The sequence below is a fragment of the Aspergillus homomorphus genome (genome assembly GCF_003184865.1).
Source record: "Aspergillus homomorphus CBS 101889 unplaced genomic scaffold BO97scaffold_53, whole genome shotgun sequence".
In the NCBI taxonomy this organism is placed as follows: domain Eukaryota; kingdom Fungi; phylum Ascomycota; class Eurotiomycetes; order Eurotiales; family Aspergillaceae; genus Aspergillus; species Aspergillus homomorphus.
In genome coordinates, this window is record NW_020291939.1 from 136,170 (window position 1) to 162,171 (window position 26,002).

At 52.2% G+C, this 26,002-nt stretch overlaps 9 protein-coding genes and 1 non-coding gene across 10 annotated transcripts; 7 read left to right on the forward strand and 3 right to left on the reverse strand.

Moving 5' to 3' along the window:
• Window positions 1–108: 108 nt before the first annotated feature.
• Window positions 109–2,174, reverse strand: BO97DRAFT_473261 (zinc knuckle domain protein; the record flags this gene model as incomplete). Its single annotated transcript, XM_025700219.1, has 2 exons — window positions 1,068–2,174; window positions 109–1,011 (listed from the first exon to the last, which is right to left on the reverse strand). Exons 1-2 carry the CDS (start codon window positions 2,088–2,090, stop codon window positions 109–111), a joined length of 1,926 nt encoding a protein of 641 aa, XP_025547277.1. The 5' UTR covers window positions 2,091–2,174.
• Window positions 2,175–3,242: 1,068 nt separating this feature from the next.
• BO97DRAFT_437898 (ORMDL family protein) lies at window positions 3,243–3,949 on the forward strand (the record flags this gene model as incomplete). The annotated part of the gene is made up of 3 exons (XM_025697879.1): window positions 3,243–3,375; window positions 3,482–3,840; window positions 3,902–3,949. 3 exons carry the CDS (start codon window positions 3,243–3,245, stop codon window positions 3,947–3,949), a joined length of 540 nt encoding a protein of 179 aa, XP_025547278.1.
• Window positions 3,950–5,220: 1,271 nt separating this feature from the next.
• On the forward strand, window positions 5,221–6,029 carry BO97DRAFT_428696 (uncharacterized protein; the record flags this gene model as incomplete). Its single annotated transcript, XM_025697317.1, has 2 exons — window positions 5,221–5,254; window positions 5,407–6,029. The coding sequence occupies 2 exons, from the start codon at window positions 5,221–5,223 to the stop codon at window positions 6,027–6,029; spliced, it is 657 nt and encodes a 218-aa protein (XP_025547279.1).
• A 514-nt stretch (window positions 6,030–6,543) lies between these two features.
• Window positions 6,544–8,347, reverse strand: BO97DRAFT_461939 (glycoside hydrolase family 71 protein). Its single transcript, XM_025699388.1, has 4 exons — window positions 8,032–8,347; window positions 7,440–7,971; window positions 7,251–7,382; window positions 6,544–7,163 (listed from the first exon to the last, which is right to left on the reverse strand). The coding sequence occupies exons 1-4, from the start codon at window positions 8,161–8,163 to the stop codon at window positions 6,655–6,657; spliced, it is 1,305 nt and encodes a 434-aa protein (XP_025547280.1). The 5' UTR covers window positions 8,164–8,347; the 3' UTR covers window positions 6,544–6,654.
• A 1,579-nt stretch (window positions 8,348–9,926) lies between these two features.
• BO97DRAFT_308382 (2EXR domain-containing protein) lies at window positions 9,927–10,487 on the forward strand (the record flags this gene model as incomplete). The annotated part of the gene is made up of 1 exon (XM_025691182.1): window positions 9,927–10,487. A coding segment is annotated over one exon (561 nt), but the record flags the coding sequence as incomplete, so codon positions are not given.
• Window positions 10,488–10,927: 440 nt separating this feature from the next.
• Window positions 10,928–10,998, forward strand: BO97DRAFT_t247. The gene has a single exon. It is a non-coding gene; the product is annotated as a tRNA-His (tRNA).
• Window positions 10,999–11,290: 292 nt separating this feature from the next.
• BO97DRAFT_446408 (uncharacterized protein) lies at window positions 11,291–13,367 on the forward strand (the record flags this gene model as incomplete). The annotated part of the gene is made up of 2 exons (XM_025698645.1): window positions 11,291–11,466; window positions 11,527–13,367. The coding sequence occupies exons 1-2, from the start codon at window positions 11,358–11,360 to the stop codon at window positions 13,365–13,367; spliced, it is 1,950 nt and encodes a 649-aa protein (XP_025547282.1). The 5' UTR covers window positions 11,291–11,357.
• Window positions 13,368–13,623: 256 nt separating this feature from the next.
• Window positions 13,624–16,308, reverse strand: BO97DRAFT_480853 (calponin homology domain protein). Its single transcript, XM_025700779.1, has 2 exons — window positions 15,795–16,308; window positions 13,624–15,725 (listed from the first exon to the last, which is right to left on the reverse strand). Exons 1-2 carry the CDS (start codon window positions 15,959–15,961, stop codon window positions 13,949–13,951), a joined length of 1,944 nt encoding a protein of 647 aa, XP_025547283.1. The 5' UTR covers window positions 15,962–16,308; the 3' UTR covers window positions 13,624–13,948.
• A 166-nt stretch (window positions 16,309–16,474) lies between these two features.
• Window positions 16,475–17,722, forward strand: BO97DRAFT_408575 (uncharacterized protein). The gene is made up of 3 exons (XM_025695893.1): window positions 16,475–16,647; window positions 16,713–16,829; window positions 16,935–17,722. Exons 1-3 carry the CDS (start codon window positions 16,575–16,577, stop codon window positions 17,300–17,302), a joined length of 558 nt encoding a protein of 185 aa, XP_025547284.1. The 5' UTR covers window positions 16,475–16,574; the 3' UTR covers window positions 17,303–17,722.
• A 1,374-nt stretch (window positions 17,723–19,096) lies between these two features.
• Window positions 19,097–20,191, forward strand: BO97DRAFT_354910 (uncharacterized protein; the record flags this gene model as incomplete). The annotated part of the gene is made up of 1 exon (XM_025692112.1): window positions 19,097–20,191. The coding sequence occupies one exon, from the start codon at window positions 19,097–19,099 to the stop codon at window positions 20,189–20,191; it is 1,095 nt and encodes a 364-aa protein (XP_025547285.1).
• Window positions 20,192–26,002: the final 5,811 nt, after the last annotated feature.

The window sequence follows — 26,002 nt, forward strand, 5'->3', positions numbered from 1 at the left end:
AAAGAAAAAGTAATCGCCTCGGGGTATAGCCAAGTACGCAAACATACATATGTACCCGCGGCCACTCGTAGAGGGGTATCTATCAATCGCATCGAGTCAATCAACCATTCACATCCTGTATCGGTCCCAGGCCTTTCGACCGGCGCTGGGCAGCGGTCGGTATGCATCCCCTCCGCCTCCTCCGCCTCCTCTCTTTCCACCCCGGCCTCCGCCGCGCCCTCCTCCCCCTCCCCCTGCGCCCCCTCTAGCCGGCCGAGATGGAGGCGCAGGTGGTCTTCCACCGCGCCCTCCGGCCGAAGGTTGGTAACTATCTCGGCCTCGTCCACCACTGCCGCCGCCACCGCCACGACCACCGCGAGCGGGACGACCATTCGGCGACAAGGACCGCTGCCGGTCGCGATAGCCGCCACTCGCTGGTGCAATGTTTCTATTGTTCGTGCCGATGCCGGCTCCGAACCGGATGTGGCCACGGTTGTTATTGTTCCGGTTGACGGGTTGGCGCGGACGACTCAGCATATCGTCGCTGTCGGAGGATGGTGCACGCTGCTGGCGCTGCTGGTCAGCCCGCCCGCGGATCTTCATCCCGCGTCCGGGCCCTTGGCCGCCTCGCGCGCCGCCGCCGCGCCGCGAACTCACCACCGAATTGATATTCGTGATCATGCGCTCGTCGATACCGCGGAGGGTCCACGTGGATGAAGCGAGGGGTTTAGTGAGGGAGGGGCAGTCTCCAATGAGGTGGCGGTTGCTGGTGCACTTTGCGCAGGAGATGGAGACGAGGACAGGGCCGAGCGACGCAGAGTCTTGTTGATGGTCGAGCTTCCACATGTGATCGCAGTCGAGTTCAAGGTGCTCGGATGAGCCGCAGAGGTCGCATGGGACCTCGGAGGCGGAGCTTTTAAGGGCGGAGGGGCAGGCGTCATCGTCGTGGCCGCGCTCGCGACAGCGTTGGCAGCGTCGCCAGGTGGGGCAGAAGCTGCTTTGGTGTTCATTCCAGGCGTGGCAGTGGGCGCACTGTCCAGGTTAGCTATCTCTGCATGAGAACTTGATCGGGGGTTAGTCATGCATACCTCCTTGGAGGGACAGACTTCTGCGAGATGTCCCTCTTGTAAGCACTCCGTACAAGCGATCGGGAGTTGAAGATCGATGGCGTTGATGTCGCGATCATAGAATCGATACTTCGCCTGAAAGTCCATGTCTTCCCGATCAAGATCCGCGAGGACAGAGGGAGCGGTCGGATACTTTTCGGAGTATCGGCGGAGTGCATCCTCTTTTGACATCTTCGGGGCGCCATCGATGAGATCGTCTTGTGTGCTGCGACTCTTGCGACCATTCGCCGTCGGCCGGGTGCCCAGATCGTAGTCAACGTCGCCATCTGGAGTAAAAATACCGTCCTGAGTCTGACCAAGATTCTGGCCGGGACCCCGGTCCCCGATGTTCAACAAAATCGAGTCATCAGCCTCCGAGTCCAAGGATTCCGAATCGTCCGAGTCCCCTGAGCCCTGTATATCGCTCGAGTCGGCAGATCTCTCCGCCTCGTCCACTTCACCCTCCTCCATCTCGTCATCTTGGTCGTACTTGCTTGACGCGGCGTCGTCGCGGTCGCCGGCCGAGGATGTCGACACACTCCGACTGCGCCAGAACTTGTCATTGACCACGTCGAATTTCGAAGCAGTAGGCTTCTGGCTCTCCTCGCCCGTGTTGCGACTTCCGCGCAGCGACGTCCTGATGGCACTTTTGCTGCCCTTGTTCCAACTGATGGGTGGTGCGGCGGCGGCGGCCTGCGGCTTGGATGCCGCGTCGCCTTTGTCTTCCGACGAACTGGTGCCCGCGGATTCGCTATCTGAGCCGGATGAGGAAGTCTCGTCAGGGTCTATATCGAGAGAGTTGGCGCTGAAGGTCGCACCCTGGGGCACAAAGTCCTCGACCTTGCGCTCATCGGGATTGCCGTTGCGTCGTTGGCGCTTTCGAGGATGAGGATTCGGGTCCTGGGAACTTTGGCGCGAGGAGCGGTTGGAGGAGCCGTTCAATTGCGTGCGCGAGCCGACGGCAGCGGTCCGGGAGTCGCCTTCATCGGACGGGGGAGCAGACATGCTGCGCGGGATAGATATCCAGTGGGAAAAGGAGAGTCAAAGGCCCGGGGTCGAAGATAAACCTTAGGGAACCGAAAGCTGAGGAGAATTGGCCGTGCTTCAATTGTGCAACAACGCCGCCGAGCGACAGAGCATGATTGGAAATTTACGGAAGGCGGTAGGGACCAGGTTAACCGTCCTGATTGGGTAGGCAACCCATGTCGCCGCGCCGTCCCATGACTACCTAGTAACTGCAAACAAGCCTGGCAATATTAATACTTAATTATTATATGTATTATTGTTAAGACATATATAATACCTGCTTTCTCAAACCTCTAAAATGACTTGTAGATTAGCTGCAGCCGATCGATGGGCGTCTAGAACAATTCCATCGCCGAGAAACTAATGGATTTGCCCGCGTCTGGATTCCAGCCGACCGTTCGGTTGGTTTGGCTTTATCTATTCTTAGGCGTCTGTTGTTGCTCGGTTTGGTCTGTTTGGCCTGTTTGGCCTGTTTGACCCTCTCCTGGAGCCCCTCGGACTCCGGCGCATCTGTCATCTTCCCACTTTTTTTTTTCTTTTTCTTGACTTCGATATCGGACTTACTTGGTATGGTGTGTTCTTATGCTTTCTATCACACCTGAAATCGTCTAAACCCGTTACCAATACAGTACAGACTTGGTGGTTATTGTCGTCGTTGTTGTTGTTGTTTTGTTGAGCTGTCATCCAGAAAAATAGAATACAGTCGGTAACGGCAATACGACGGCGGTGCTCCCGTGACCAACCACCTTCGCCGATCGTCTTCAGATCTCGCCGTCGCCTCTAATCGACTGTCCGAACATCAGCTTCCCCATCCTGTTAATCTTTCTCTCTCTCTTCCTCTCTCCCTTCCCCCCCTCTCTCTCTCTCACTCTTGTTGTCTTCCTTGATCAAACTTCCTTATCCTCTCTTTTCTCTTCCTTCCATTCCCGACTACTATCAAGTTCACCTCCTTGTCTCCTTTATCTGTGATTCTCTTGCTTCGTACCAAGATTTCCACCTCCTCCTTTTCCGACTCTCCCCTCGTCTCCCCCCGAGAATACCGCCAAAGTGTCTTCCTTACTCGTCCCTCGTGCCATCTCCTTCCCTCCGGAGGTCGACACTGGCCGGCATCGGCTAACTCCGGAATCCAATATGTCTTCAGGCAAGGCTGGGCGGAGGAGACGGTCGAGCAGTATCATCTATCAAGAGCCTCCCGAGTCCATCGAGCGGACCAGCGACCAGGCCGCCCTCCCCAATTTGAATGCGAACTGGGTCAATGCTAAGGGTGAGTTTCGACCCTTGGGGAAAACAAAGAAAGGCGGGGGTGATTGCGGCGGCCAACCCAGCAAATAATCGACGTGGTGGCTGACGGTCGTACGACGACTCTTTAGGTGCCTGGACCATCCATTTCGTCTTGATCGTGGCTCTGAAGATCTTCTACGACATCATTCCCGGAGTCTCGCAAGAAACCTCCTGGACTCTTACCAACATCAGCTACATGTTCGGCTCTTTCATCATGTTTCACTGGGTGCGGGGCATCCCTTTTGAATTCAATGCCGGGGCGTACGACAACCTCAACATGTGGGAGCAGATCGACAACGGCGACCAATATACTCCGACTAAGAAGTTCCTGCTCTGCGTGCCGATCTGCCTCTTTCTCCTCAGCACGCATTACACCCACTACGACCTGACGTATTTCACCATCAACTTCCTTGCCACGTTGGGGGTTGTCATTCCGAAATTGCCCTTCGTAAGTTTGCCCCAGCCTTCTCAGATGGAAGTGTCGCATATTAACCTGGCATGCTTTATAGTCGCACCGTTTGCGAATAGGGCTTTTCTCTGACATTCCCGAGGAGTAGCCGCTCTCTTCTCCGGCCCCTCGAATTTCCTTATTCTAATCCAACTCACATGTTTTCAATTCCCAGACTTGTCCTCCTGCCCTTTCTCATTTCTCCATTCTTGCTAATATTCTCCGCTTGGCGTCTATGTTGTCTTTTGTCATTCACCTTCATGTCCCCCTTTTCATCGAAACAAGCATTACCCCTCTTTGGGATAGTATCTCCGCCCACATCGGGGAAACTCAAAGTGGGGCATCTCATCTTTTCAATCTGTACCGGTGTCTCTTTCAGGGTACCTTCCATGCGCAGTGAAGGGAAAAGGAGGGATAGACTAGGGCTGCCTCGGTTCGGCCCGGGGATTCCCATTCCGAATATGGGATGAAGACAAATCGAATTGTGGTTTCATATATCTGAAGAAGAAAATGGGCGATGGCGTTAAAGGGGGACGGCGGGCGACACTAGATGAAGAACCAAAAATAGGGGATGGAACCGGAGGGGCATAAACCTTCTCTTTCTTTACCCTTGATATTATCCTCACTATCATCATCATCATCACTACACTCTACCTACCACCTATTTATCCTATTCATCATTAGTTCCTGGCGATTTTCGTCGGTGTAATTCTGTCGTGGTGTAGGACCGTCGCATACTTGGTTTCGTGGCTCTTAGGGGATGGCCTTGGATGAGTAAAAAGGGGTCTGCACTCACCTTTCACAGCAACTTACCCTCAGGATTGCGCATGGCTTCTACTTCCAGGGTGCAGGATGATACGTTGAACCTGCCCCTGCAGCACACCACTGTCCGGAGGAGTGCAATGTCCTCAGTGGGGCGTTCTCGTCTATATGGCAGACAACTCAAACTCAGTTGGTACAAGCCGTTGAACTCAGAGTTGACAAACGGGGGACAAACGGGTATCTCGCATCAAAGACGATGTCGCAATCGAAAATTCTACCCAGCTCATAGAGCTGCTATTGTACAGTACAAAGCACTCGCGCACTGCAGTGCCAACATTGATCGATCTGCTACGGCCATGACTTCTTGTGTTCTAGGCACTTGACAAAGAGCTGTTCTTCCAGATGTCATACACAGTTGCAGCATTATAAGTAGAGGTGTGAGCATACTTTGGCGCGTTATTCTGATAAACAAATCCTATACTTCAATCCTGGAGAACCCCAGTCCCTCCGCTTTATCCAGAGAGCGCAAGCTCCTTGTACTCACGCACGCAAAGCAACCCTTCTTTATGAACCATTCCAGTTGACATTAAAGAAGGCTTGCTGCCCAGCGTAATCACCATGGAACGTGCCGGTGCACGCCAGCAAAGCAACGGTATCTGAATTTTATATAAACCTCAACCACCACCACCCTGCCCCATCCTTCTCCTCCAAAGCCAGACCAATACCAATCAACCATCACCCCCCCCCTACCCTACAACCCCCATAGACCCCCAAGTCTAAGCAACCAACTAACCGTCAACACAGAAGAACCCAAGAGCGACCCCGAAGACCCCAAGATAACCCTCTCGGAGAAAATCTCCCTCCTGCTCAGGCGCCCAACCATGAATGGCACCAGCGGAAGAGGATGGACATCACGATCCCGCACGCCGCCATCCCCATCCCAAAACGGGGGTAGCGACGAAGAGAACCTCATCCCGGAGCTCCCCTGGCTCCGCACGCTCCTCAGCAGCCCACAGAAAACCGTCCTAAGACTGACCGTCGACTCACAGACGGCCATCCCGTCCGAGGCGCAGTGGAAGCGCGCCACAGACCACCTCCGCTCGAAGCTCTGGGCGATGCGGCAGAACTACCCGCGCGCGAAGAGGTTCGGTGGCGTTATCTGCTGGAATAAGTGGATGCGCTTGTTCACTGAGGATATGCGTCGGGTCTCTGCTCGTGCGATCACTGGGGATGGGGATGCGGCTGGGGATAAGGTGCCCAGGGAGTATCGGGTTGTGTCGTGGGCTGCTGGGGGCAGGATCACTCATTTTTGGACTGAGGATTTGGTGTTGGTGGATTTTTTGACCGAGATTGAGGATAATCTTGAGGGGGATGGGCATGATGGGCAGAAGATTTGGGGGGTGCCTATGGCTAGTGTTCGGCTTTGATTCTGGGGTTCGGTTCGGTGGGTGAGTGGTTTACTGCTGTCGAACCGCTTGCTTTGGACTATTGTTCTGGGCGATGTTGAAGGATAGTTTGGGAGAGGTGGTGATTGATTTTTATGCTATTTTAAATGGATTATTGGTTATCGATGTCGAATTGTATTGTAGATTGTAAGGTAATGCCTGTTGTAGGTTGTCCTGTTCGTTTCTCTTCTTGTTCTTTGTGAGTAGTTGAGATAGACGTACTAGTAGTTCGTTAAGCTAAGACGCCGTCTTGCTATCTTCTTAGTGCGTTGATATGTCAGAACGATGGAGAGCTTGGCTAGAAGCCTCCCTCGTGGTGGCCTTATACCGAGACTTAGGGAGTATAAACAGTAAACAGTAGCCCTAGTTCTATCAGACTACGGCTCTGCGCGGTCTGTTGTGTACATTATGACCACCATATAAGTCCGGTGACTACTAATAATGCTACACATTTTAGCAATAATATGTCATAGACCGTCGTAATTGAAAAGCAGGTCATACTAAGTGGTCATCCTAAGATCCTCCAGCGGCAACTTCCTTCAACTCAACAGGATTCCGAGCAGACAACGACTAACCCTCTCACTATCCAGACTAAACAAGACCACCATCAAGCCCCCGAAATCTTCCCCACATACACATTGAAGTTATAGTACTTGCTCTGACTCTGCACAGCCATGCCCCCCTGCCCACTCAAAATCGTCTGCCCATTCCGGCTCACCGTGAACGTCTGCGTGCCCACGCCCATCGACACATTCGACGTCACGATCCCAGCCGGCACGTCAATCTTCACCGGTGCATTCGACCCACTGGTCACCGTCAGCGTAGCCGGGCTGGTCAACATAGTCGCGACGAAGATACTGTCGCTAAGCATGTTGATCCCGTTGGGTGGTCCGAGGTTATCCTCCGGGCACGACACACCCTTCGGAGTAGGACGATACCAGTAAACGAGGCTATCCTTATCAACACGGGGCGTGGATGCGCCCGACTTGTAGGCGGCGATGTATGGCTGGTAGAGGTCGCGCCAGGCATCGTGCGGCATGCCTTTGGCCCATTTGGAGGAGCCGTCGTCGCTGTGGTTGGCGGAGTAGGGGCCGATGTAGTGCGATTCACCGTAGTCTACAGGTCAGTGTAGGTATGGTATCTTCACAGGGGCAATGGCCCTGCTGCTAGCTCATCCAAAGTGAGACGAGTGTATGTGCTTACCATTCCACGAGATGATCTCAATCAGACTGGGACGCAGTGTCAACATCTGCTCCCACCGGAGCGTCGGCAGGTTCTCGCAGATAAACACCCAGTTCTTGCTGTTGAAGTGCGTGGCAAACCACGGCGAGACCGCTGGTCCCTCGCTGTGTTAGCAAACTGCGGCACCGGGGCAGATTCAGACAGACTTACGCGCCATGTAGGTAGCCCCTGCTAGGTCTTTGACGTACCGATCATCCCAGATCGTCGTCATCGGGCCCTGAATGATGCTGTTTCCGCCGTCGGTGGGCCACGCGTACCAGGAGAACGCCCCGTCGGCGGATCGAGCGTTGTTGCTGGATACTTCGGCTGGATCCTGGAGGTGTGGGAGGGCATGGATCGCGTGCGAGGTGCCCTGCTTCACCGGCCCCCAGTTGAAGCTGTCACCCACAAAGGTGCTTACCACTGCCCCGCCCTTGTATTGCATCTGCGCTGGATGGTTGGCGTACTGCTGCATGTAAGCTGTTATCTTGGCTGTGTCGCCGTTGGTCCAGTAGGCGAAGTCGAAGGAGATGAAGACTTTGAAGCCGACTTGCTGCGCGGCTTGGTACGCCAGAGCGAGTTGTGTGGGGGTGTATTTGTCGATGCTGGCGCAGTTGAGGGCGAAGGCGTCGATGCCGATGGCTTGGGCGGCTTTCATGTCGGCGATCCAGTCGTCGACTTGGTAGTTCTCGACGATCCCGACCTAAGAACTTAGCATTCATGTGCTATGCGGTGCTGAAGAGTGTAAGTTGCTTTGGCTTACCATGAAGTGAGCGAAGACATATTTGTCGGAGGCCTGAGGTTCGGCATGGTCAACGTCCACAGCTGGGAGACCCCAGACTGGGAGAATGCTGAGCACAACGAGAGCAAATTGAATAATAGTATTCCAGATCATGATTGACGATTATCTTAGCTTAAGGAACTTGGTTATCCTCAATTTCATGGGGACAAAGCCCTGAGTTCAGGGTTTATATGTTGACTCGCCATCCTGCTCACTCTTGTACGATTGAGCAGAAGACAGTTCCCCTCCACCTCCTCTTCATCCCTGAACACACCCATTGTTGATTGACTTAGTAGAGCAATACACTTGTGAGGGCAATATTGTACAAACAGAAGAGCGTGTAACCCTGATATGCACCTCAAAAATAAGGTTATGCTAGATGTTGAACCACGTGAGATGCAGTAAACCATCCGAAACTTTCTTTGCGGGTTGCGGATCCTACAGTAGCACTCGGAGACTTACCCTCCAATAGATCAAGACTTGCAAGCTTCTGACCTGGTCACATTCCTCGTTGCGGCTCGACGATCATAAAAGTGACAGAATTCCTACGATGTCAAGGTACGAGCCGAGCCGCGTTCCGCACAGAAGACTTCCCTGGACATCTAATAGGATTTATATAGAGAAGAAAGCCCGGGCTCATTGCAAAGGGGTGCGCAGCTCGAACGCTGAAACATTCAGTTACAAACGGCACAGCAGATCGCAATTGGCGGTAAATCAAGCTGGAACTCTGTGTTATACCAGTACATCGTTACAATTCAACATGTAGTCTTCACGACATTGCCGTCTTTTATGCAACCCATGTACAACGTCGGTTTGACTGCGTCAGGCGCAGGGCATCAGGCACCTATAGACGAGGATCGCCATTCACTTCAGGCACGCGACTGAGTGTCAGTTGACAATGTAAGACTGGCATGTCGCGGGCTTTCTCGGAATCTCACCATTCAATCATCTCAATCACTATTCCATGTGCTTGGCTATGAGATGCTACGCCGTGTTCTTGGACGTGATGGCTTTTCTTCAGGTCTTGGTCTGCTCGGCGAGGGGACAATGATCACACCTCTGTTTCATGGTTGTATTCACCTCAGACTCCTTGTCCAACTTTCGTATGATGCTAGACTGCTGCATGTCTGGGTGGGAAGTGATATCTGCTGGAAGTTTTCCCCTATGCGTCGATCATGTGAGTTTCACTCACAAAAGTGTTTGTCTCTGAAGTGTCTTGAAAGTGAGGCTTGGCATCAATAAGTGTTGCTGCGATCGAAAATCGTATCTGACAGCAGTGAACAGCAAGGACTCAACGTAATAGTCAAGATGTATGGAAAGGAAAGGGCGTTGCTATAACTGCTGTGGAGAAAGTAATTCTGGTAATTGTGAGACGGTTCTCTCTATGCTCAAACTCTCGATGAGTATAGACTATGACATGTCCAGATACTAAATGCTGGACGCTTCATCATGGAGCTTCTCGTGAGAGGAAGTCATCTTCAGTGAGCTTGAGCCACCATAAGAATGAAATCGATCTTACTATCTCATCTGGTAACCGTTCGAATTGAGGTGTTACTACCAGTTCTACCACGAGCTAGGACCACCTCCTAGTGATCTTCGATCTTAATCTAAGACCAACGCCTAACCATCCTCATACCAACCCTGTTCACACATCCAGTTAGACAAGGCTGGTTTCTTACTTACAATATCAACGCCTTTTGTTGGAGCAGCTGCCATCTAAGCGAAGCGGCCAACCTCCGGAGATCAATTAAGTACTACAGAATCTCAGACCCGGAAGCAACGAGCATTTCAAAGCCCTCTAAGTAAGTCTTTCCTTCCCCAGGCGCCGAGAACCATATATCTCCTACTGGAAACACACTAAAGGTCAATATCTAGCCATGGCACCAACTTCTTTCCCTCTCTTTCCAAAGCTCCCCACCGAACTTCGCTTGATGATCTGGGAGCACGCCCTTCCTGCTCCCATCGAGGAACAACCTCTTTACTTTTATAATCAGACGCGCTGGACTTGTGGTGTCTGCGAGCACGACATCATCACCGACGAAAAACGATATGTTAATTTCCAGCACGGCCAAGTGGCCCCTCTCCAGATCAATATTCCGCTCTACTTCGTCAATCGTGAGGCTCACAAAATCGCTTTATCATGGGGAGTCCAGCAAGGCCTCGATCTTTGGCCATGCCAGAGTCAAGAACGGACTACCACTTTCGCCCGCCTCTTCAACCCGGAAACAGACATACTCTATGTAGCAGCAAGATACTGGAGTGAGTTCTGGTACGAGGATTTGAAGACAATTCGGAGGTTACCTCAGCTGCTCCACAAGCCCGTCATACATCCACCCTTGAAGTATCTTGCATTGTCCGCAAAGATACTTCGGGAGAGACCGCAGCATTTTGGGTATATGCTTGCACGGTATCGGAATCTGCAGAAGGTGTTTATAGTCGCTTACAAGCAGATTATTGATGAAATACACTTTGGAATCGACACTTTGAAAGGGCAGGGGGGCTGGAGGCTTGAATATCCTACCGAACTTACGGAGGGATCGTGGGACCCTGCAAGTCGCAGTTTTCAATGGAGAGGTCGCAATAGTGATGGCCCTGACAGCAAGATGCTGCGGGAGCTGATGGATCACATTCAGCAGGAATTGGTGAGTTTTTTGAGGATATGGCGACTTCAGAACTTCAGACCCTTCAAGGTACAACTTGTTTTTGCTGTCAGAGTATGAGAGGCGGAGTCCAAGTCGGGATTATAAACAAGCAGGATGTTAACTAATTGAGTAGCTCAGAAGTAGAAAGAGTGCAATTGGGGTTGCTTGCTCCAATATATCTAGATCTTGTGATGCTGCTCTTGTATCATCAAGCTGCAACCTCTTTCACAACAACAGGTGCTGTGGTCTAGTGGTATGACGTCACGTTGTGGCCGTGCCAGCCCCGGTTCGATTCCGGGCAGCGCCACTTTCTTTTTCTGTTTTGTTTCCAGACGCTGCTAGTGGCGGCTTAGTTCTTCTTTTGCTAAATGCATCTTGGGGCGTATCAAGATCACTGACTTAGGCTACCATAATCAGATTGTAACAGGGATTCCCTTTCAATTTGTCTTATGACTTAGTAAAGCAGTCTCTCATTGTTCTGATGCCTGATACATGACAAATGAGGCAGGCGGTGAGCCGGACGTGTTGCGACACGCTCCCTGCGGCTATCGATAAGCGTCGTGTTTCTTTGAAGACTATCAGCCATTATCGGCGCGATTCTTTCTCCCCGCGCATCGCATCTCTTCCTCCTCTTTTACCCTCACACCATCGTCTCAAATAATCCTAATGGCTATTCCAGATGGTACAGAGGCAGCTTCGCCTCTCTATCGTCCTGTCAAACCACTACCCTTCGAGCTGGTTGAGCACTCCGGCATTTTCCTCGAAGAGAAGCTATGTATGTTTTCTTCTGACAATACCCACTCCTTTGTCCGCAACTGCTGAGATCTGTCGTCAGATACACAAGCCCTCAACTTCCTATTAGAAATTCTTACCGCTGGCACTATCGCCTCTACCCCAGCCTTTGTTCCGCCTCCTCAGCACTTACATGTTGCCGCGACCATCCTTATCCACCCCTCGACGACCACCCGCGCAAAGACAGCCGAGGAGGAAGAAGCCCCTAATGCTGCCCTCCGTCTCCTCCGCCTAACAAACGCTCTCGCTGGGCCCAAGGCTGCCAATTTTGGGCTCGCATTCTCCTTCACCCACTTCGAGACATCCCGCCATGGCCGGCGACGTCGCGGTGCAGACGACGCTCCTGCCTCCCCCAACACAGTCACAGAAGAGACAATGACGCCGCTGAATCTCGACCTGGGTAAGACACAATCTATATGGTCCCGTGCGGAGGACTTTTGGCACGCTGTAGGCTGGGCATTCAATTGCTCTGTCCTACATCACGAGCGATGGGAACATTGGCGGATTTGGCTCGAATTCATGTGCGAGGTGCTCGAAAGTGACTGGAACGAGCGCCGTAGGCAGTGGACAGAGATCAAGGAATCTAGCACGAGTACCAGTGATGTCGACGTCAGAAAACGCAGTACCAAACCCAAGAAAAATGATACGGCCGATCAGATACTCAAGGACAGTCTCATCTGCCGCTACATCGAGGGCGGCAGCGCCGTCTACGGCCGTAATCGCCGAATTGTGAGGTCCATCTTTGCCGATGGGGGAATCACCTGCTCCAATGAGTTCCGCGAAGTCTTCGAGAACGAGCTCAAGAAAGGCAAAAAGCACAGTGCCAATAGTAAGAAGCGCGGGATGCAGGTCAACATTGACGCAGAGCAATACGGGGACTATCTGACCGACGATGAGGACGACGAGGATAGTATCGATGTCGAAGATTCCACCACGACAAACGATAACGACGTTGACATCTTGCCACGAACTCCGCAAACACGCGGTCGCGGTCGTGGTCGTGGCCGCGGCGGCACAGGGACTCCGCGAGGTGGTGGTGTTGCCCTCCGGCAGTCAAAGCGACCCCGACGAGGCACTCGTCCCCAAGGCACTCACTCAGAGCCTACCATCTTCACCACCCCAGCGAACCTCATGACACCTGCCAACTACGGTACACCAACTGGGACGTTCAAATACTCCGATCCCACCTCTCAACGCTATGGACCAGATAACCAAATCCCTCCGGAGCACTTAGCCACCATGCACGCCGACCCCTGCACCCTCGGCGGCATGCGCTCCCTCACCCTCCGCCAGCGCCTCCTCCACCTTCTCTCGACTGTCTCAGAGACCATCCCAGAACACTTCACCTCCCTTGAAGAGCTGTACCACCTCTTCGCCGAGAACATCCGTCACCTCCCGCTCCCCTCCTACCAAGCCTTCATCAGCCCCACCGCCCTCCCGCACTTCACCCCAGCGGCTCTGACCACCCTCTGCGAGTACCTGCTATTCCGCATGCGCGAGTCCGCCGCCCCCGACACAGACGACGAATACCTCAGCCAAGCCAAGCTGGAACACTGCTTCCTGCCCTACGCCGCCAACACGAACTCCTCGGCCGACAACGCCAAAATCTCAATCACGCTGGAGACACTAATCATCCTCCTCGCCGACAACGACATGCTAACCGTGACGCCGACGCTGAAAGAGGCCGTCGGGACGGGGATCATGGCCCGCGAGGGACGCCCGACCCATGACGGGCGCAAAAAGAGGGAGGCTGACCGGCACGCAGGCGACATCGAGTGGGCGTGGCTGCTGGAGAGCGGGCGGAGATTGTGGTTGCTGGTCGACGAGATCATCCCGCTCACGCAGGGGAATGAGGAGCATGGCATGACGGTAGCTTCGATTTGAACTGGGCATTTATTGCCACTATGTTGGAGTTAGCGGTTCCTGCTGCGATTTTGGGGGGAAGCAAGGTGTTTTGTTGTCTGTCTGTTATTCTGCGTATAGGTCCGGTCATTTTCTTTTCTCATGTTGTTTCATTGTTGCTTTTATATTTCGGACGTATTTTTTGTGAACGCTCTTCTCATACCTAGCCAAATAGATACCCTACCTACTGTCACAAGTCATATTCGAAACTAAGTTCATGCATCCATTATGGGTTTCAAGATTGCCTAAGATCTGGTATTTACATTCGAGTCCGAGTTCACTAAGCTAGGGTTTCCCAACCGGATCCATCCGCAACCGCCAGCGCACACAAAACTGCATATGAATTTCAAGTTACTATGCTCACAGCGAGAAAGAAATAAAATCGTACAAAACGGGTATACAGGACAAAACCTCTTCCATCCCCTTACTCAAAAACAAAAACCTCCAGATTCCGATATTACTATGAACCGAACTACATTTCCAGATCAAATTCTCCAACAGCAAAGAAACGAGTCCAGTCTCTGAAGCTCTCTTAGAAAAGAGATAGGCCGGAAGGTCAAGTTTCACTGGGAGGGTCTGTGCCCGATAATCTGGCGTCTCGCGCCGCCGACACCCAGCCCGGGACCGCCTCGGTTCTGATTGTCGCCGCCCATGTAGCCATACTGGTGCACGTCCCAGGCGCCCTGGCCGGGTCCCGTGCCCAGCGAGCCATCGCGCAGGCCCCTGGCGGCGGCTTCTTGCGTCTGCTTCTGGCTCTCCTCCCACTCGCGCTGGCGTTCGCGCTCGCGCTCCATCTCGCGCTCCAGCAGGGACTTGGAGGCCCAGCCGCCGGCTTTGGTCTTCTGCTGCGCCGCGAGGCGGCGGCTATTCTCGGCGTCGACTTCTGCGGTGGTGGTGAAGTCGCTGGGGCGGTGGGTGGTGGGTTTAGGGGAGGTCGGGGGTTTGTTGAATGACAGGAATCGGTCGACGCGGCTTTCTGAGGGCACGGGTTTGCGGGTTGGGGATTGAGGGGGGGTAGCCTTTGTGGTGGTGTTGGCGGTGGCGTAGGCTGCTGGGTCCGGAAGGGGGCGCGGAGGAGGAGCGGGTTTGGATTCGGTGGGTTCGGGGAGAGGGCGGCGCGGTAGGGATGGAGGAGGGGGGCTGGAGGGACTCTCGGCGATTGGAGTGGGTGCGTCATCCTGCTGGTGCTTCTGCCACTCGCCGCGGAGGAGTTTGCGTTCTTGCTCTAATGACGAGAGGTCGTAGCTGGGCTTGGGAGGCACAGGCACGGGCCGCGGGCTCCGGGCTGTTTCGGGGGACGGCGACGCCGTTGCGCGGGCTTCCTGCCGTTCGCGTTCGTACTGGCGCTCGCGCTCCTTGGCCCGCTCCAGATCATGCTCCATCTGTCGGATGCGCTGTCGCTCCTGCGACTCGGACGTCGCGGCGGGCTTGCCGGACCCGGCCATGCTCGCTTGGTACTGACTGAGGAACTGTCCGTTGAGACGGCTATCCTGCGCTTCGCGACGCTGGAGTCGCTCCTTCTCCAGCCGTTCCTCCGTCTCCCGCTCCTCCTGCTGACGCTTGTGCTCCTCTTCTTGCCATTGGCGCTGTTGCTGGTCCCAGCGCCTTCGTTCCTCTTCCACCTGCAGTCGCTCCTGCTCTCGCGTGCGTGCCGTTTCTTCCTCCCAGCGGCGTTTTTCTTCAAGTCGGGCTTGCTCCTCATCCGCCTCCTGTTGTTGTTGGCGCCGGCGCTGCTCCTCCTGTTCCTGCAGCCGTCTTCTCTCTTCCTCTTCGCGCCGGCGTTTCTCCTTCTCCGCTAGACTGGGGACATGGGGGGACGCGGTGGTGATCTGTCGCCGCGCACCGAATGCGACACCCTGGTTTCCCTGACTGGCTCCACCCATGTAGCCATATTGGTGGATGTTCCAAGCGGGGGCCGTGGTATGCTCGTCCGACTTTTTGCTCCAGGTGCTTACAGACTGCGGTGACCTCGCCGGACTCGTGTGGCTCGAGCTGCTATCTCCGAATCCGCGCGACTTGGTGGGTGTATAAGCTCCGCCCTGACTGGACCCCGTCACATGCGGGCTGAGGGAGCTGCCCTTGGACTGCGGGCCAATGGCGTAGGGGAATTTGCTGGGCTGGAGAGCGTTGGCCCGTCGGCTGAACGAGGTGAGACATTGAAGCACTTGGGCGGGGTCCTTGGCCTCGTAGAGATCGACGGTCAGGAAGACGTCATGCGGGGGAAGGCTGAGGGGTGGCATTTGACATGCGCGCAGAAAGTGGGAGATGTTCTCCATCTGCACGAAGGGCATGGATGACTGCTTGTATTTGACGCCCGGGGATACGGCGAGGTTGACGAGTCTGTGAGTGGCTGCGTTTAGTTTGCGATCCCTGGAAAGGATTTCTCCAGAGGGACACTCCAGATCTTACCTGCAAAGAGCAACTCCATCTTTTAAGGCATCTAGAAGATCGCCTGCGGGGAGTTTTTCATGGAGCACTTCTTCAATCCAGCTGCGGATTTCCGCGGCTGCTTGCGGGGTATAGCGGGACAAGCGCAAATTGCGCAGGTCCTTGTCCAAGGATGTGACGGAAGCCATTGTACCACACTCAGCCGTGTTTGTTCACAGAGTCTGAAGCATGTAGAAGGATTCCAGAAGCACCGAAGATGCGAGTTGGCGCTGAAATAGGGGGTGGAAAGGGGGGGCAGTGTAGGGCTTCTGTTTATATAGTGCCTAACTGCAGTGGGACGAACCGCGGTACGTCACAGGGGTGGCTTAGGAGAGAAGACTGGCGGATCGAACGGATGCGAGCTTGGAATGGAATGTGAAGGGATCAGCACAGAATGGCTTGCTAGAAGAGAAAGATAAGCGAGTCCGATCGAGAGAGAACACACTCCTGATCATGCAGAGGAGAAGGACAGGAGAGTCGAAGTAGAGTCGAGTCGAGGGCGCACACATGGAGAAAACGAGGGCAACAGGCGGAATGCGGGAATCTGGGCCTCGTAATACGCAGCCAATACGACCTTTCGTATCTCTCGTACCGGCCGGTATGCGCCGATGACGTCCGGCCGCAATTTATTGTTTCTTCCAGTAATTATTCCCATCAAATAACTCCGTTCTGAGTGGATGAGTGACTGCCTCTCATCACACAGACGCTCCGGTTGCTGCCTGACACTTTTTCTCCCAATTATTTCACAGATCTATCGGGTAAATGAGTCCAATTAATAGTCTCTGGTTCAAATGGAAGAGCCTGAAGTTGCCGTGGCGCACTTCCTACCTTGTCGGTATGTCCGCTCTGTCGAACCGCTTCGCAGCAAGACCCGAGCTGACATTGCGACGCACATGACAGGCCACGATCTCAAAGGCAACACATATTGGGAATTTAAAGATGCTTTGAACGCCAACCGATATCGTCGCATCGTCAAATGCGATCCGAAGACCCACCTTTCCGATGTCGAAGTTAGCCGTGAGTGATGCCCCCGGGCTGCGACCACGCTTGCAGCCCGAAGTTCGACCTCAAGTCATTCTCCTTAGCCAAGTTCTTTCGAGACTGACAAGGCCTTCACTCTAGCACAATGGCACCAGTGGCTCCGATACGTTCGAGCAGACCCTCCATCGATCCAGGAACAGCAGCAGGACATCCTTCGACAGATTCAAATCAAGGAATTGGCTCGTCTTGCTGATGAGCGTTGGGCAAGCAAGCCCTCTTATCTTGACAAGCCACAGACTCAGCAGCCTGCCCCGGCTACTCAGACCAGCGACGCGACGATGAATCCTCCCAAGATTGAGAAACAGACAAGCAAGGCTGATCCTCCTGCCCCTCAAAACGAAAAGAAGGAAAAGCGGACTGCAAAGCACGACCCTTGGGCAAAGGCGGCCAGTGGTCCAGGTGAGAACTGGCAGCCGGATTCATGGAATCCGACGTCCTCTCAGAGATGAGTTGAGTCTCGCTGCTTGGAGCTTGGTCTTTTATCAATTTGGTCTTCGATGGCAAATCTACTTCCGTCCAAGGGGCGACTCATGCCACGAGAACAAGCGTCTCTCCCCCCAAGGCTGCCCGTAGTCTCAACGCCCGTCTTGATGTCTACCAGTCCATTTACTGCACTCTCTAACCTTACTTCGGAGGCAATCATAGGTTGCTCATCGTTCCTTGCCTGAGAAGAGAGTCGATGCAACCTATCTTCTTGTACAATCGGTTGAATCTTCAAGACGGGGCTACTCTTTGGTGCAGGAGCTTCTGAGCGCACCCATGTCAGCTTCGAGCGACATTGCGTATCACCCATTTTAAGAGTGTATTATAGCTATGTATCAGGCGATCTTAAACGAGAATCATACCACCCCTCACAACGTTAGTTGGGCAGTTACAGTCATGTTTTCCATGAAAGATGGAAACCTGAGATAGAGTAAAGAAAATGCTCGTTGTTCTCAAAATATATACCATAGTTCAAGTCACCCAAAATCTTACCCTCGACCTTTCACATTATAACTTAAATCCTAACGAAATGGAGACACGGACTTCCAATGCTTTCAGGACATCTTCCAGAATCCAGATCAACATTTTTCGGTATGTGAATCATGTTACTGTACAACAGAGCAATCCCTCATGTGCATGTGTCAATAGATTAAGTGCACTGACTGCGGAACGGGATTGAGATACTCCGAGCTGACTCAGGATGACGACAATCCGGGAAAAGACGCGAGTGCGATTCTCGCGCGCTAAGCCATTCCGGGAATTTCCGACGCCGGGCCGACGCCAATGCCGGAAGGGGAGGCAATAAGCCCAAGTCAGGTGCCCGGTGATGACGGAAATCTGACAGTTGAGGTTCGCCTTGTTTCTAATCTCTCTTCTCTTCACAAGCACTATTGTCCCGTGCTATTCTCATCTTTTCCAGACACTTCTCGACGTGAAGTCAGGTCGAGATTCTTATGCTCTTTTAAGCGCCTGTCTACGAGAACTGCCGACGGGTTCTGCTCATCAGCTACCCCTCGCCCCCTGCCCCCGCTTCAACATTGCCAACGACTCCCCACGGAAAGTGGGCATGACCTTATAGTGCCTGCGCGTCGTTCATCGGTTCCTGCCCCTCATTGAGAATTGAACTACTCCCTTGGCTCTTTATCCACAGTCAAGAACCCCATCGCACGTCCCCAAAACTGAGGAGCACGTTCAAACACTACGCGTCGTAGTATTTGATTGCCGTCAGATACTGCACTCTTGACTCGGTCGCCCTACAAAAAGTGGTCCACAGCCTATATGTATCGCTCGAAATCCTCCATCAAAAACAGCCGCATTTTGAAGGAAGAAGGACTAAAACGTTGTCATTTGACTGCTTACGCCGGGAACGACCACTTGTGCATGTGCCACAACCTCTATCAACATTGAAACTGAAGCGAACTCATACAAAACAAATATGTCTATCAACGTTATTCTTGTCCAGGGCCTCTTCGGCTCTCACTAGGTGATCTATTCACCCAGTTTTTTTTGCTTCACGATGGACTCCTTTAAAACCATTGAGGGCCTTGGAAGCCACGGTTTGAACGCGAAAAAAAGTTTCTTTGTTCACGTCCTATAAAGCACCTTCTTTGTTCCCAGTCGCCAGTCGCCAGGACAGGTACGGGTGGGATTTAAACTCTTTCGGTTTACATCTCAGTTCATTGTCCCAGCCGGGGCCAGTTCTTTGAGCTTCGGCGCAGATCTCCGGGACAAGCCAGCATCGGGACATTTGCAATATCGCCATGAGCAGTCAAAACATGAACAAGAAGTCATGGGAGTCTCTTTCATCGACATTTTCCCAGTTGGAGATATCAATCTCCCATGACAGTTGCTATGCATCTGATGAATACTCTGCCCCTATAACTACTACAACTGCTCCCAATCCTTTTGGTGCTCCAGCTCTTGTGCCCGCGATAACGGCGCCTCTTCAGTCGATCTTGAAACCCATTCTGAAAAGGCCATATTCAGAAATCGAGGAAGCCGAAGAGTCTGAGTCTGGCTATGCATCTGAAGAATCTGATTACGACTATGACGATAATTTTGATGAGTCGGATGATGATATGTCTGAAGTTTCAGAGTGGGATGAAATTTCTGACACAATGTCCCAATCAGATGTAGAAGATGACGACGCCGCGTCTTTGGACGGCTCGCTCATCATTGAGTTCGGAGCTCATGTACAGTTCGATGCGAACATCCGCTATATCGAAGCGCCAGAGCTTGAAGAAGATGAAAGTCCCGAGGCCGGGCTAACCTGCCATGAATTGATGGAGTTGGCACGAGCATCAGGTACCCTACGACTGCAAGAGGGCACAGGTCCTGGAGACCACCCTGATGACTACGAGGGGGACGATAGCCTCATCCTGGAAACCTTGAAGCAGCTCCCGGAAGAGCACCCTGATGATGCTGTTGACCTGGACAAGAGCCTCTTCGTTGCTTACATGAACGGCATTAATGGGCTAAATGATCCTGGGTACAGATCCCGCCTTCGCTGTCGGGCTGACGACATTAAGTCGGGTCGTGCGCAAACACCCTACTTGGATGAAGACGGCACCACTGGTGCATATATCGATAACGCGCTCAACCACGTTATCGGGCTCTTCCGCAATATCGTCGCCCAAGAGGAATTCAACGAGCTTGTTGATCTCAGCCACGTCAAGGGCACTTCAACAGGGCCCGGTGAAAGCGTCATCAACCAGAAGCTCCTTACCAAGCTTGAGAATATCCTCTCAGAGAGACTGGCCTCTGATGCCGTCAACATTGGTCCTGACGAGTTGAGTTTCTTCGCCAGTGGTGTTGCCTACGCTCTTGACCACTGGAATTGCTACATGACGGGATGAACACTAAACGGTATCTACGAAGCTTACGAAGAAGAGAAAAATATACCCAGAAAAGCACAAAAAAAAAAAAAAAAGAGGAAGGCCGAGTGCCCAAAGAAGCCCAAGAGGCGCCAAAAATCGTTATTTTTTCGTTGGCCATGCCTACAAAATAAAAGCATCCTTTGCAAAAGCTTACGAGCGGGGATAATTAGCATCGTCCATGTACGAGTTATGCAATATGAATCCAAATTTTCACATCCATTTAGTGTGCTTGCTTTCGTAGATGAGTATCGTCGCTTACCTTGCTCTGCCTTCCCTAATACATGTATGAACCCGACCCATCAACCCCAGCTATCGCGACTATAATCCGAAACAAATATACCCTCCGAGAAGGGCCGATCCTCATAGGAATGCCAAGCATAAGGCCACCCCCCCCCCCCCTGCCATTCAGGGATCCTGAAACACAAGAAAATATGAGTATGCCCGGTTATATCCCTCCCCCCTCTCCGTGCTAAATACCTAAGTAGATTATAATACCTCATTGTAATATGCAGTTTGCCTGCAGCCTCGCAAGCCAACCGTCTCCCACCCTTCTATCAAACTGAAACACCTGAAGTAAGAGAAGCCATTGGATTCGATGTCTAGAATGGCAGGCTAGACCGGGTCGATCACTACTTGATCGGCGGTCAATTTCTTCACATCGATCATTCTACGAGTAATCCAAGTCATCAATTGGCTATGTTACACGGAGGAAGCTCATTTACTATAGGCTCGGGACGGTAGTCTGGACGGGTTCGAAGGCTCGGAAGGCAGCGGGAAGATGGAGTACGCAGCTCTGGATGTACAGTACATCATGAATTGGTTGATTTATGGTGGTTTAGCTGTTGTTTCGGGGATGCGTTGGTGCATCGGACAGGTTTGATGTCGTGGTACGTAGAGACGGCTGTGTCTGTTATGTATGTGTGTCTGTATGTATGTGTGTATGTTTGAGAGGAGTGCGTTGGGGGGCTGTGCTGAGAACGAGTGCGAAGCTAGGTATCTGTGTTCTCTGTCTGTACTGTAGAGGAGAGGTCATGTGCTGATGTCAGATTCGTGGTTAGCTTTGGGGGTAGGTTTGGTCTGTGTACAGTAGACTACATGTCGATCGACCTGGCCTTGCTATGGAGCTGAGGTACGAATAGAAGGCTGGGATATTTGGTATGAGTATGACGTTGAATTGCAGTAGTGCCTCATCGATTTCATAGCTGTAGTTTCTTGGAATGTAGTAGCGAGATGAAGCCCTTGATCCAGCCAAACCATATCATACGACCTGAAACTTCGACAAGACATCCCTGCAACGCTAACTACATGAGTACAGTAGACTAGCCCATGGAACGAATTACACCTACATGCATATATGCATGTTGAGGTAAAGCTCGATGAATCACAATCCCGTCCGCTTGCCCCAGGCACTAATGCGCGTCTCGCTTAGTCCCCTTTCCCTTTCCCGAATCATGACGTTTGGGCTGTGCTGTTTCGTTGGTGGGTCGATTGTGTATGCAAGTATACTGTACTACCTAAGTAATAGGATTGTTGGGGGCTGAGGCTTATTGCTTATTCCTGACGGGTTCTAGTTGGCTTGGCGTGTTGGTTTGAGGTCGGTTTACTATGCAGCTATGGTTGGTTGGATTGGGGTTGGGTTACAAGCATAGGCTGCATGATCGGGGCCGGTTGAGGGGCTTGGTTTGAACCTGTGTTTTTAGTTCGTGTGTCGGTGTCAGTGTCAGTGTCAGCGTCAGCGTCAGCGTCAGTTTTATTGCTTTCTCCGGATATGCCGCGATGCCCTGTGCATTGAGGATTGTTTGGGGTCGCAGGTAGATAGGTCAATGCACAGGGAAGGGAGGGGTTTAATAGTCGGAATGGAAATAAGGTGTCTTGGCGGTTTCAGCTGAGGATCTATCGTTGTCGGGGGGAGGGGGTTACTTGATGGTTTGTGTTACATGTTCGGGTCTGTGGCGATGTTGGAGGGGTTTTTGCTTTGGATCTATGGAGTGAGCTATTTAGTATAAGCAGTAATCCAAATCCTGAGGTGGGTAGTGCAAGGGACTAGGTGTGGATGGCGGATATAGCAGCCGCTTCTTTTGGGGCATATATGCGGCTTTGAGAGGTAGGTCAGTCTTAGACATCTGGGTAAATCGGTATTTGGAAATAGTGAACCATCTTGGAAGAGTGATTAGCAGCACCGATTACTAGGGGCGACGTGTTAGTGATCTATTGTGCAGTAAGGCGGACAACACATACGTGGGCTGAGATCTCAAAAATCAGTCAGCCTCTGGAGCGGGGCAGGATCACCTCATTTGCCGACAAATCTACGAACAAGCCTCTGGCATGATGCAAAGCTATACAGTATACGGAGTGGAATGACTCATGGGCTTGTGATGCCAAAGGTATGCTATCATTATATCGTGGTGTGGTGTTGTGTTGGTGCATTTTCTACCACGCCGAGTTATTCAGTACCCTCAGCGGCTGATATTAGGTTAAACTATCTCAGCCACGAGGAAACCGCGGGCCTACGGCAGTGCTGAATATAGCAACACCCAAGCAGACCGATAACACCAGCCTAAAATCCTCCCAGCTCTCGCTCGAGAGATCAATTGTGCCCTCCTCCACCCGCCATGGGCAGGCTGGTGGATTGTTGATGCCCACCAGTGTATATTAAATCGGTGTTTGGAACCCAATCATAGGCCGCCATCGACGAGCTGTACCCGATTAACTATCCGCTGGCTTACCCGGAAAGGGTTACTGTGCATCAAACGGAATGGATCGCAGCCATCGGGACCACAGGTATGGATTATGGAAGCACGACATGGTCAACCCGCTGAAGAAGGACGGGAAACGGTTTCCCTTGATTGGGCCCCTAGTTGCCAGTTTCGCCGCTCCACTGGTGCAGAAGAGCAGGGATTCATGGGGTTAGTACTTTAGTTAGTCTCTTTCGACTTACTCACAAACCAAGAGCGTGAGCATGATCAGTGACTCGTAAACCAAAGGCGGAGACGGGCGCAATAGAATTTGAAATCGCCGCCCTAGTCCCGAGGCCGTGTGTGAGAGGGTGTATGCACGGCAAGAGATGGGGGAAAGAGTATGCGAAAGTCAAAAGCAGGGAATCCCTGACTCGTGAGTGTAGGAAAGACCGTAGCAGAAGGCTAGACAAGGAAAGTGCTGTTAGGAGTTGAGCCCGATAGAGGCATAGGCCATAGGTAGATCTGATAGACGTCGTGGATTTGTCAAGGCGTCCCCTCCTCACTCTTTTTTTTTTCTTTAACTGTTAGCCCCATGGGCCATAGCAGAAATCCTGTAGTGTATGGGGTAATGGAGACATCCAGGCGGACCAGAGAGGCATGTCCCAGGATCATCATCAGTGCACCCACCAGTGATCTCCCTTGTCAGCTTGGCGATCACCGTTCGACTGCGCGTCCCTCCCCTTCCCCGGGGGTAATTGGGGTAGATGGGTTGCGCAGACAACATAGGCGAAAAAGGAGTTGTTCTCGAGTCGAATATGCCACCCGGTTCTCTATGCAGAACATGTCGGTATAATTATCCTATGTCTCTTAGATATTGAGACAGCTACAGTGATGGTGGTGGCTTGATTGGTCATGCCCGCCACAGACCAGGGCCATGATTGGGGGATACAACCGTAATAGTTGCAATCAGAGTTTAGGTTGAATTGCCAGCTGGGCTTGAGACCGAGTTCGGGAAGGTGAGAGCCGAAACTTGAAGCGGGATCACGGACGGATGGTGTGTTTGAATTAATTATTTGATTTTCTCGGTTATATCCGGTACCGTTACTTCTGCTATAAGAATGGAGGTACTAAGCCTGTGGTTACCAAACAAGCATCAACCATGCAATTCTTTGGTGGTGATGGTGGTGGTGGTGGTGGCCGAAGAATTAATCATCAAATCAAAGATAAAAAGGCGTACGGAAAAAGAAATGAGACACGGCTCGCTACGAGAGGCGAGAGAGAAAGAGAGAGAGAAAGAGAGGCTTACAGTGGCGCCCCCTAAACCCTTCCGCCTCTCCTCGTGCCCCTGCAGTCGGGACGATATCCTTAGTTAGAGAATCCTTAGAATCCTTAGTCTCCTTAAGTCTCCTGAGGGTTCCCTTTTTCCCATCTTTTCCCTGCCTGCCTGGTGGGGCCAATTCACTAGTTCGGGTCTGGAGATCGTCGGTTTTCTTGGGGCTTCGGTGCCTTTTCTTATTTGCTTCTAGTCGCAATCGACCACTCCTGGACGTTGGCTCATGGAAACCACCGAATGGAGGGAATAGGGTTTCTCTTTCTCGTGCTCACTGCTCACTGCTCACAGAGTCATGAGCAATGGACATCCCAACCGTGATCCCGGATGATGCTCGGTAAACCCAGGCGGTGGCTGTTTATCAAAATTCGAATTTGGAACCGTGGAATACTGTCCACGGTTGCTGGCCGCTTATCGGGCGAACTAGTTGCAGCCCTCAGCTTGGTCCATGGATTGACTCCCCGAAACCGACATCTGAGGCCAAGGTGTTCCTGACCCGACAAGGTCTCAAGTCGGTGGCGACACCGAAGCCAATGTTGATCGCACCAGAGCCCTCGTGCTTGATGCATTCCGACTCGTGGGGGGAAAAGCAAAGAGATGCACTACTTTGAAACTCTAACTAGCCAACATGCAACTAGTACTGCATAAACTGCTTTTTTCAGTGACCCATGCGGTTCATAGAGCGGATACACTTGAACGGTGTGAAATTGGTGAACATACATACACGGCACTCTCTCTTTCTCCCTCTCTCCCTTTTCCCGTCCGTGGTTTTGCTGTTGCTGATGGTGGTACTACTGAATTTGGTGTGCAGCAGCCAAAGCGTCCCCAGTCCCCACATTCACCACGATGTTCATTTGCTTTTCTTGACAAAAGCTGACCCTCCCGGTGGAATTGAAGCGGATGAGCTCCACCTCTCCTGGTTTTGCTAGTCGCTTTTTCGGGTTGCCTTTTGCCTGTGTCTGTCTGTAAATTGTAAGAATCCCTCGGATCTTAATTTACTGAGACGGTGTAGAATCCAACCAGTCAGTCAATCAGTCAGTCTTCTACCTACTGCTATGTACATACACTACTGATGGACTGACTGAACTGTTACTCCTGAACTTTCACCATCTCCCATAAGGTCCTTGCACTCAATTAACCTCTCTCACACACACTCTCTCTTCCTCCTCAGTCTACTACCTTTTCTTTCCTTATACACTTTCTTCCTCTACCTTCTGGTTTCCTCTCCCTCTTTTACTTCTCCCTTCATCATCTTTACCCTTTTACTTCTTCAATCGCTTCTCTCCAATCATCCCATCCGCTCAACCACCTTCTCCTTAATCCTACCTGATCCCCCTTTTCCAATCTAGCTCGACCTAGATCTTCATTGACTGTTCGGATTTCCCGCCCTCTATCTATCCTCAAATTTTGCGACATGAACTCTACATCCTACTAGACGGTTCGTTACATCGGTATGTCCTAGCCTCGTTACCATCCTGCGACTGCATGCGCCTCCCCCGCTGGTACGTCCAGCTTTGTCTTTTCTTTTCTTTTCTTTGCTTTTTTTGTTTCTTCGACCCAACCTTCCTTTGTTCTTCAGTCCTCGATAATTGCTTTTCCCGTACGCTTGGTGGCTTGACGCAATCTTACGACATCCACCGTTAAGGCAGGCTGGAAAAAGAACAAATCAAGTCGCAAGGCCCCCAAAATGGGCTGTGCAACTCATTTCTTATTTTCCAAAGGCTGACCAATGGTCTCTGCATCGTTTCAGGATACTCGAGTGACTTTCATCTGCTCTGAAGT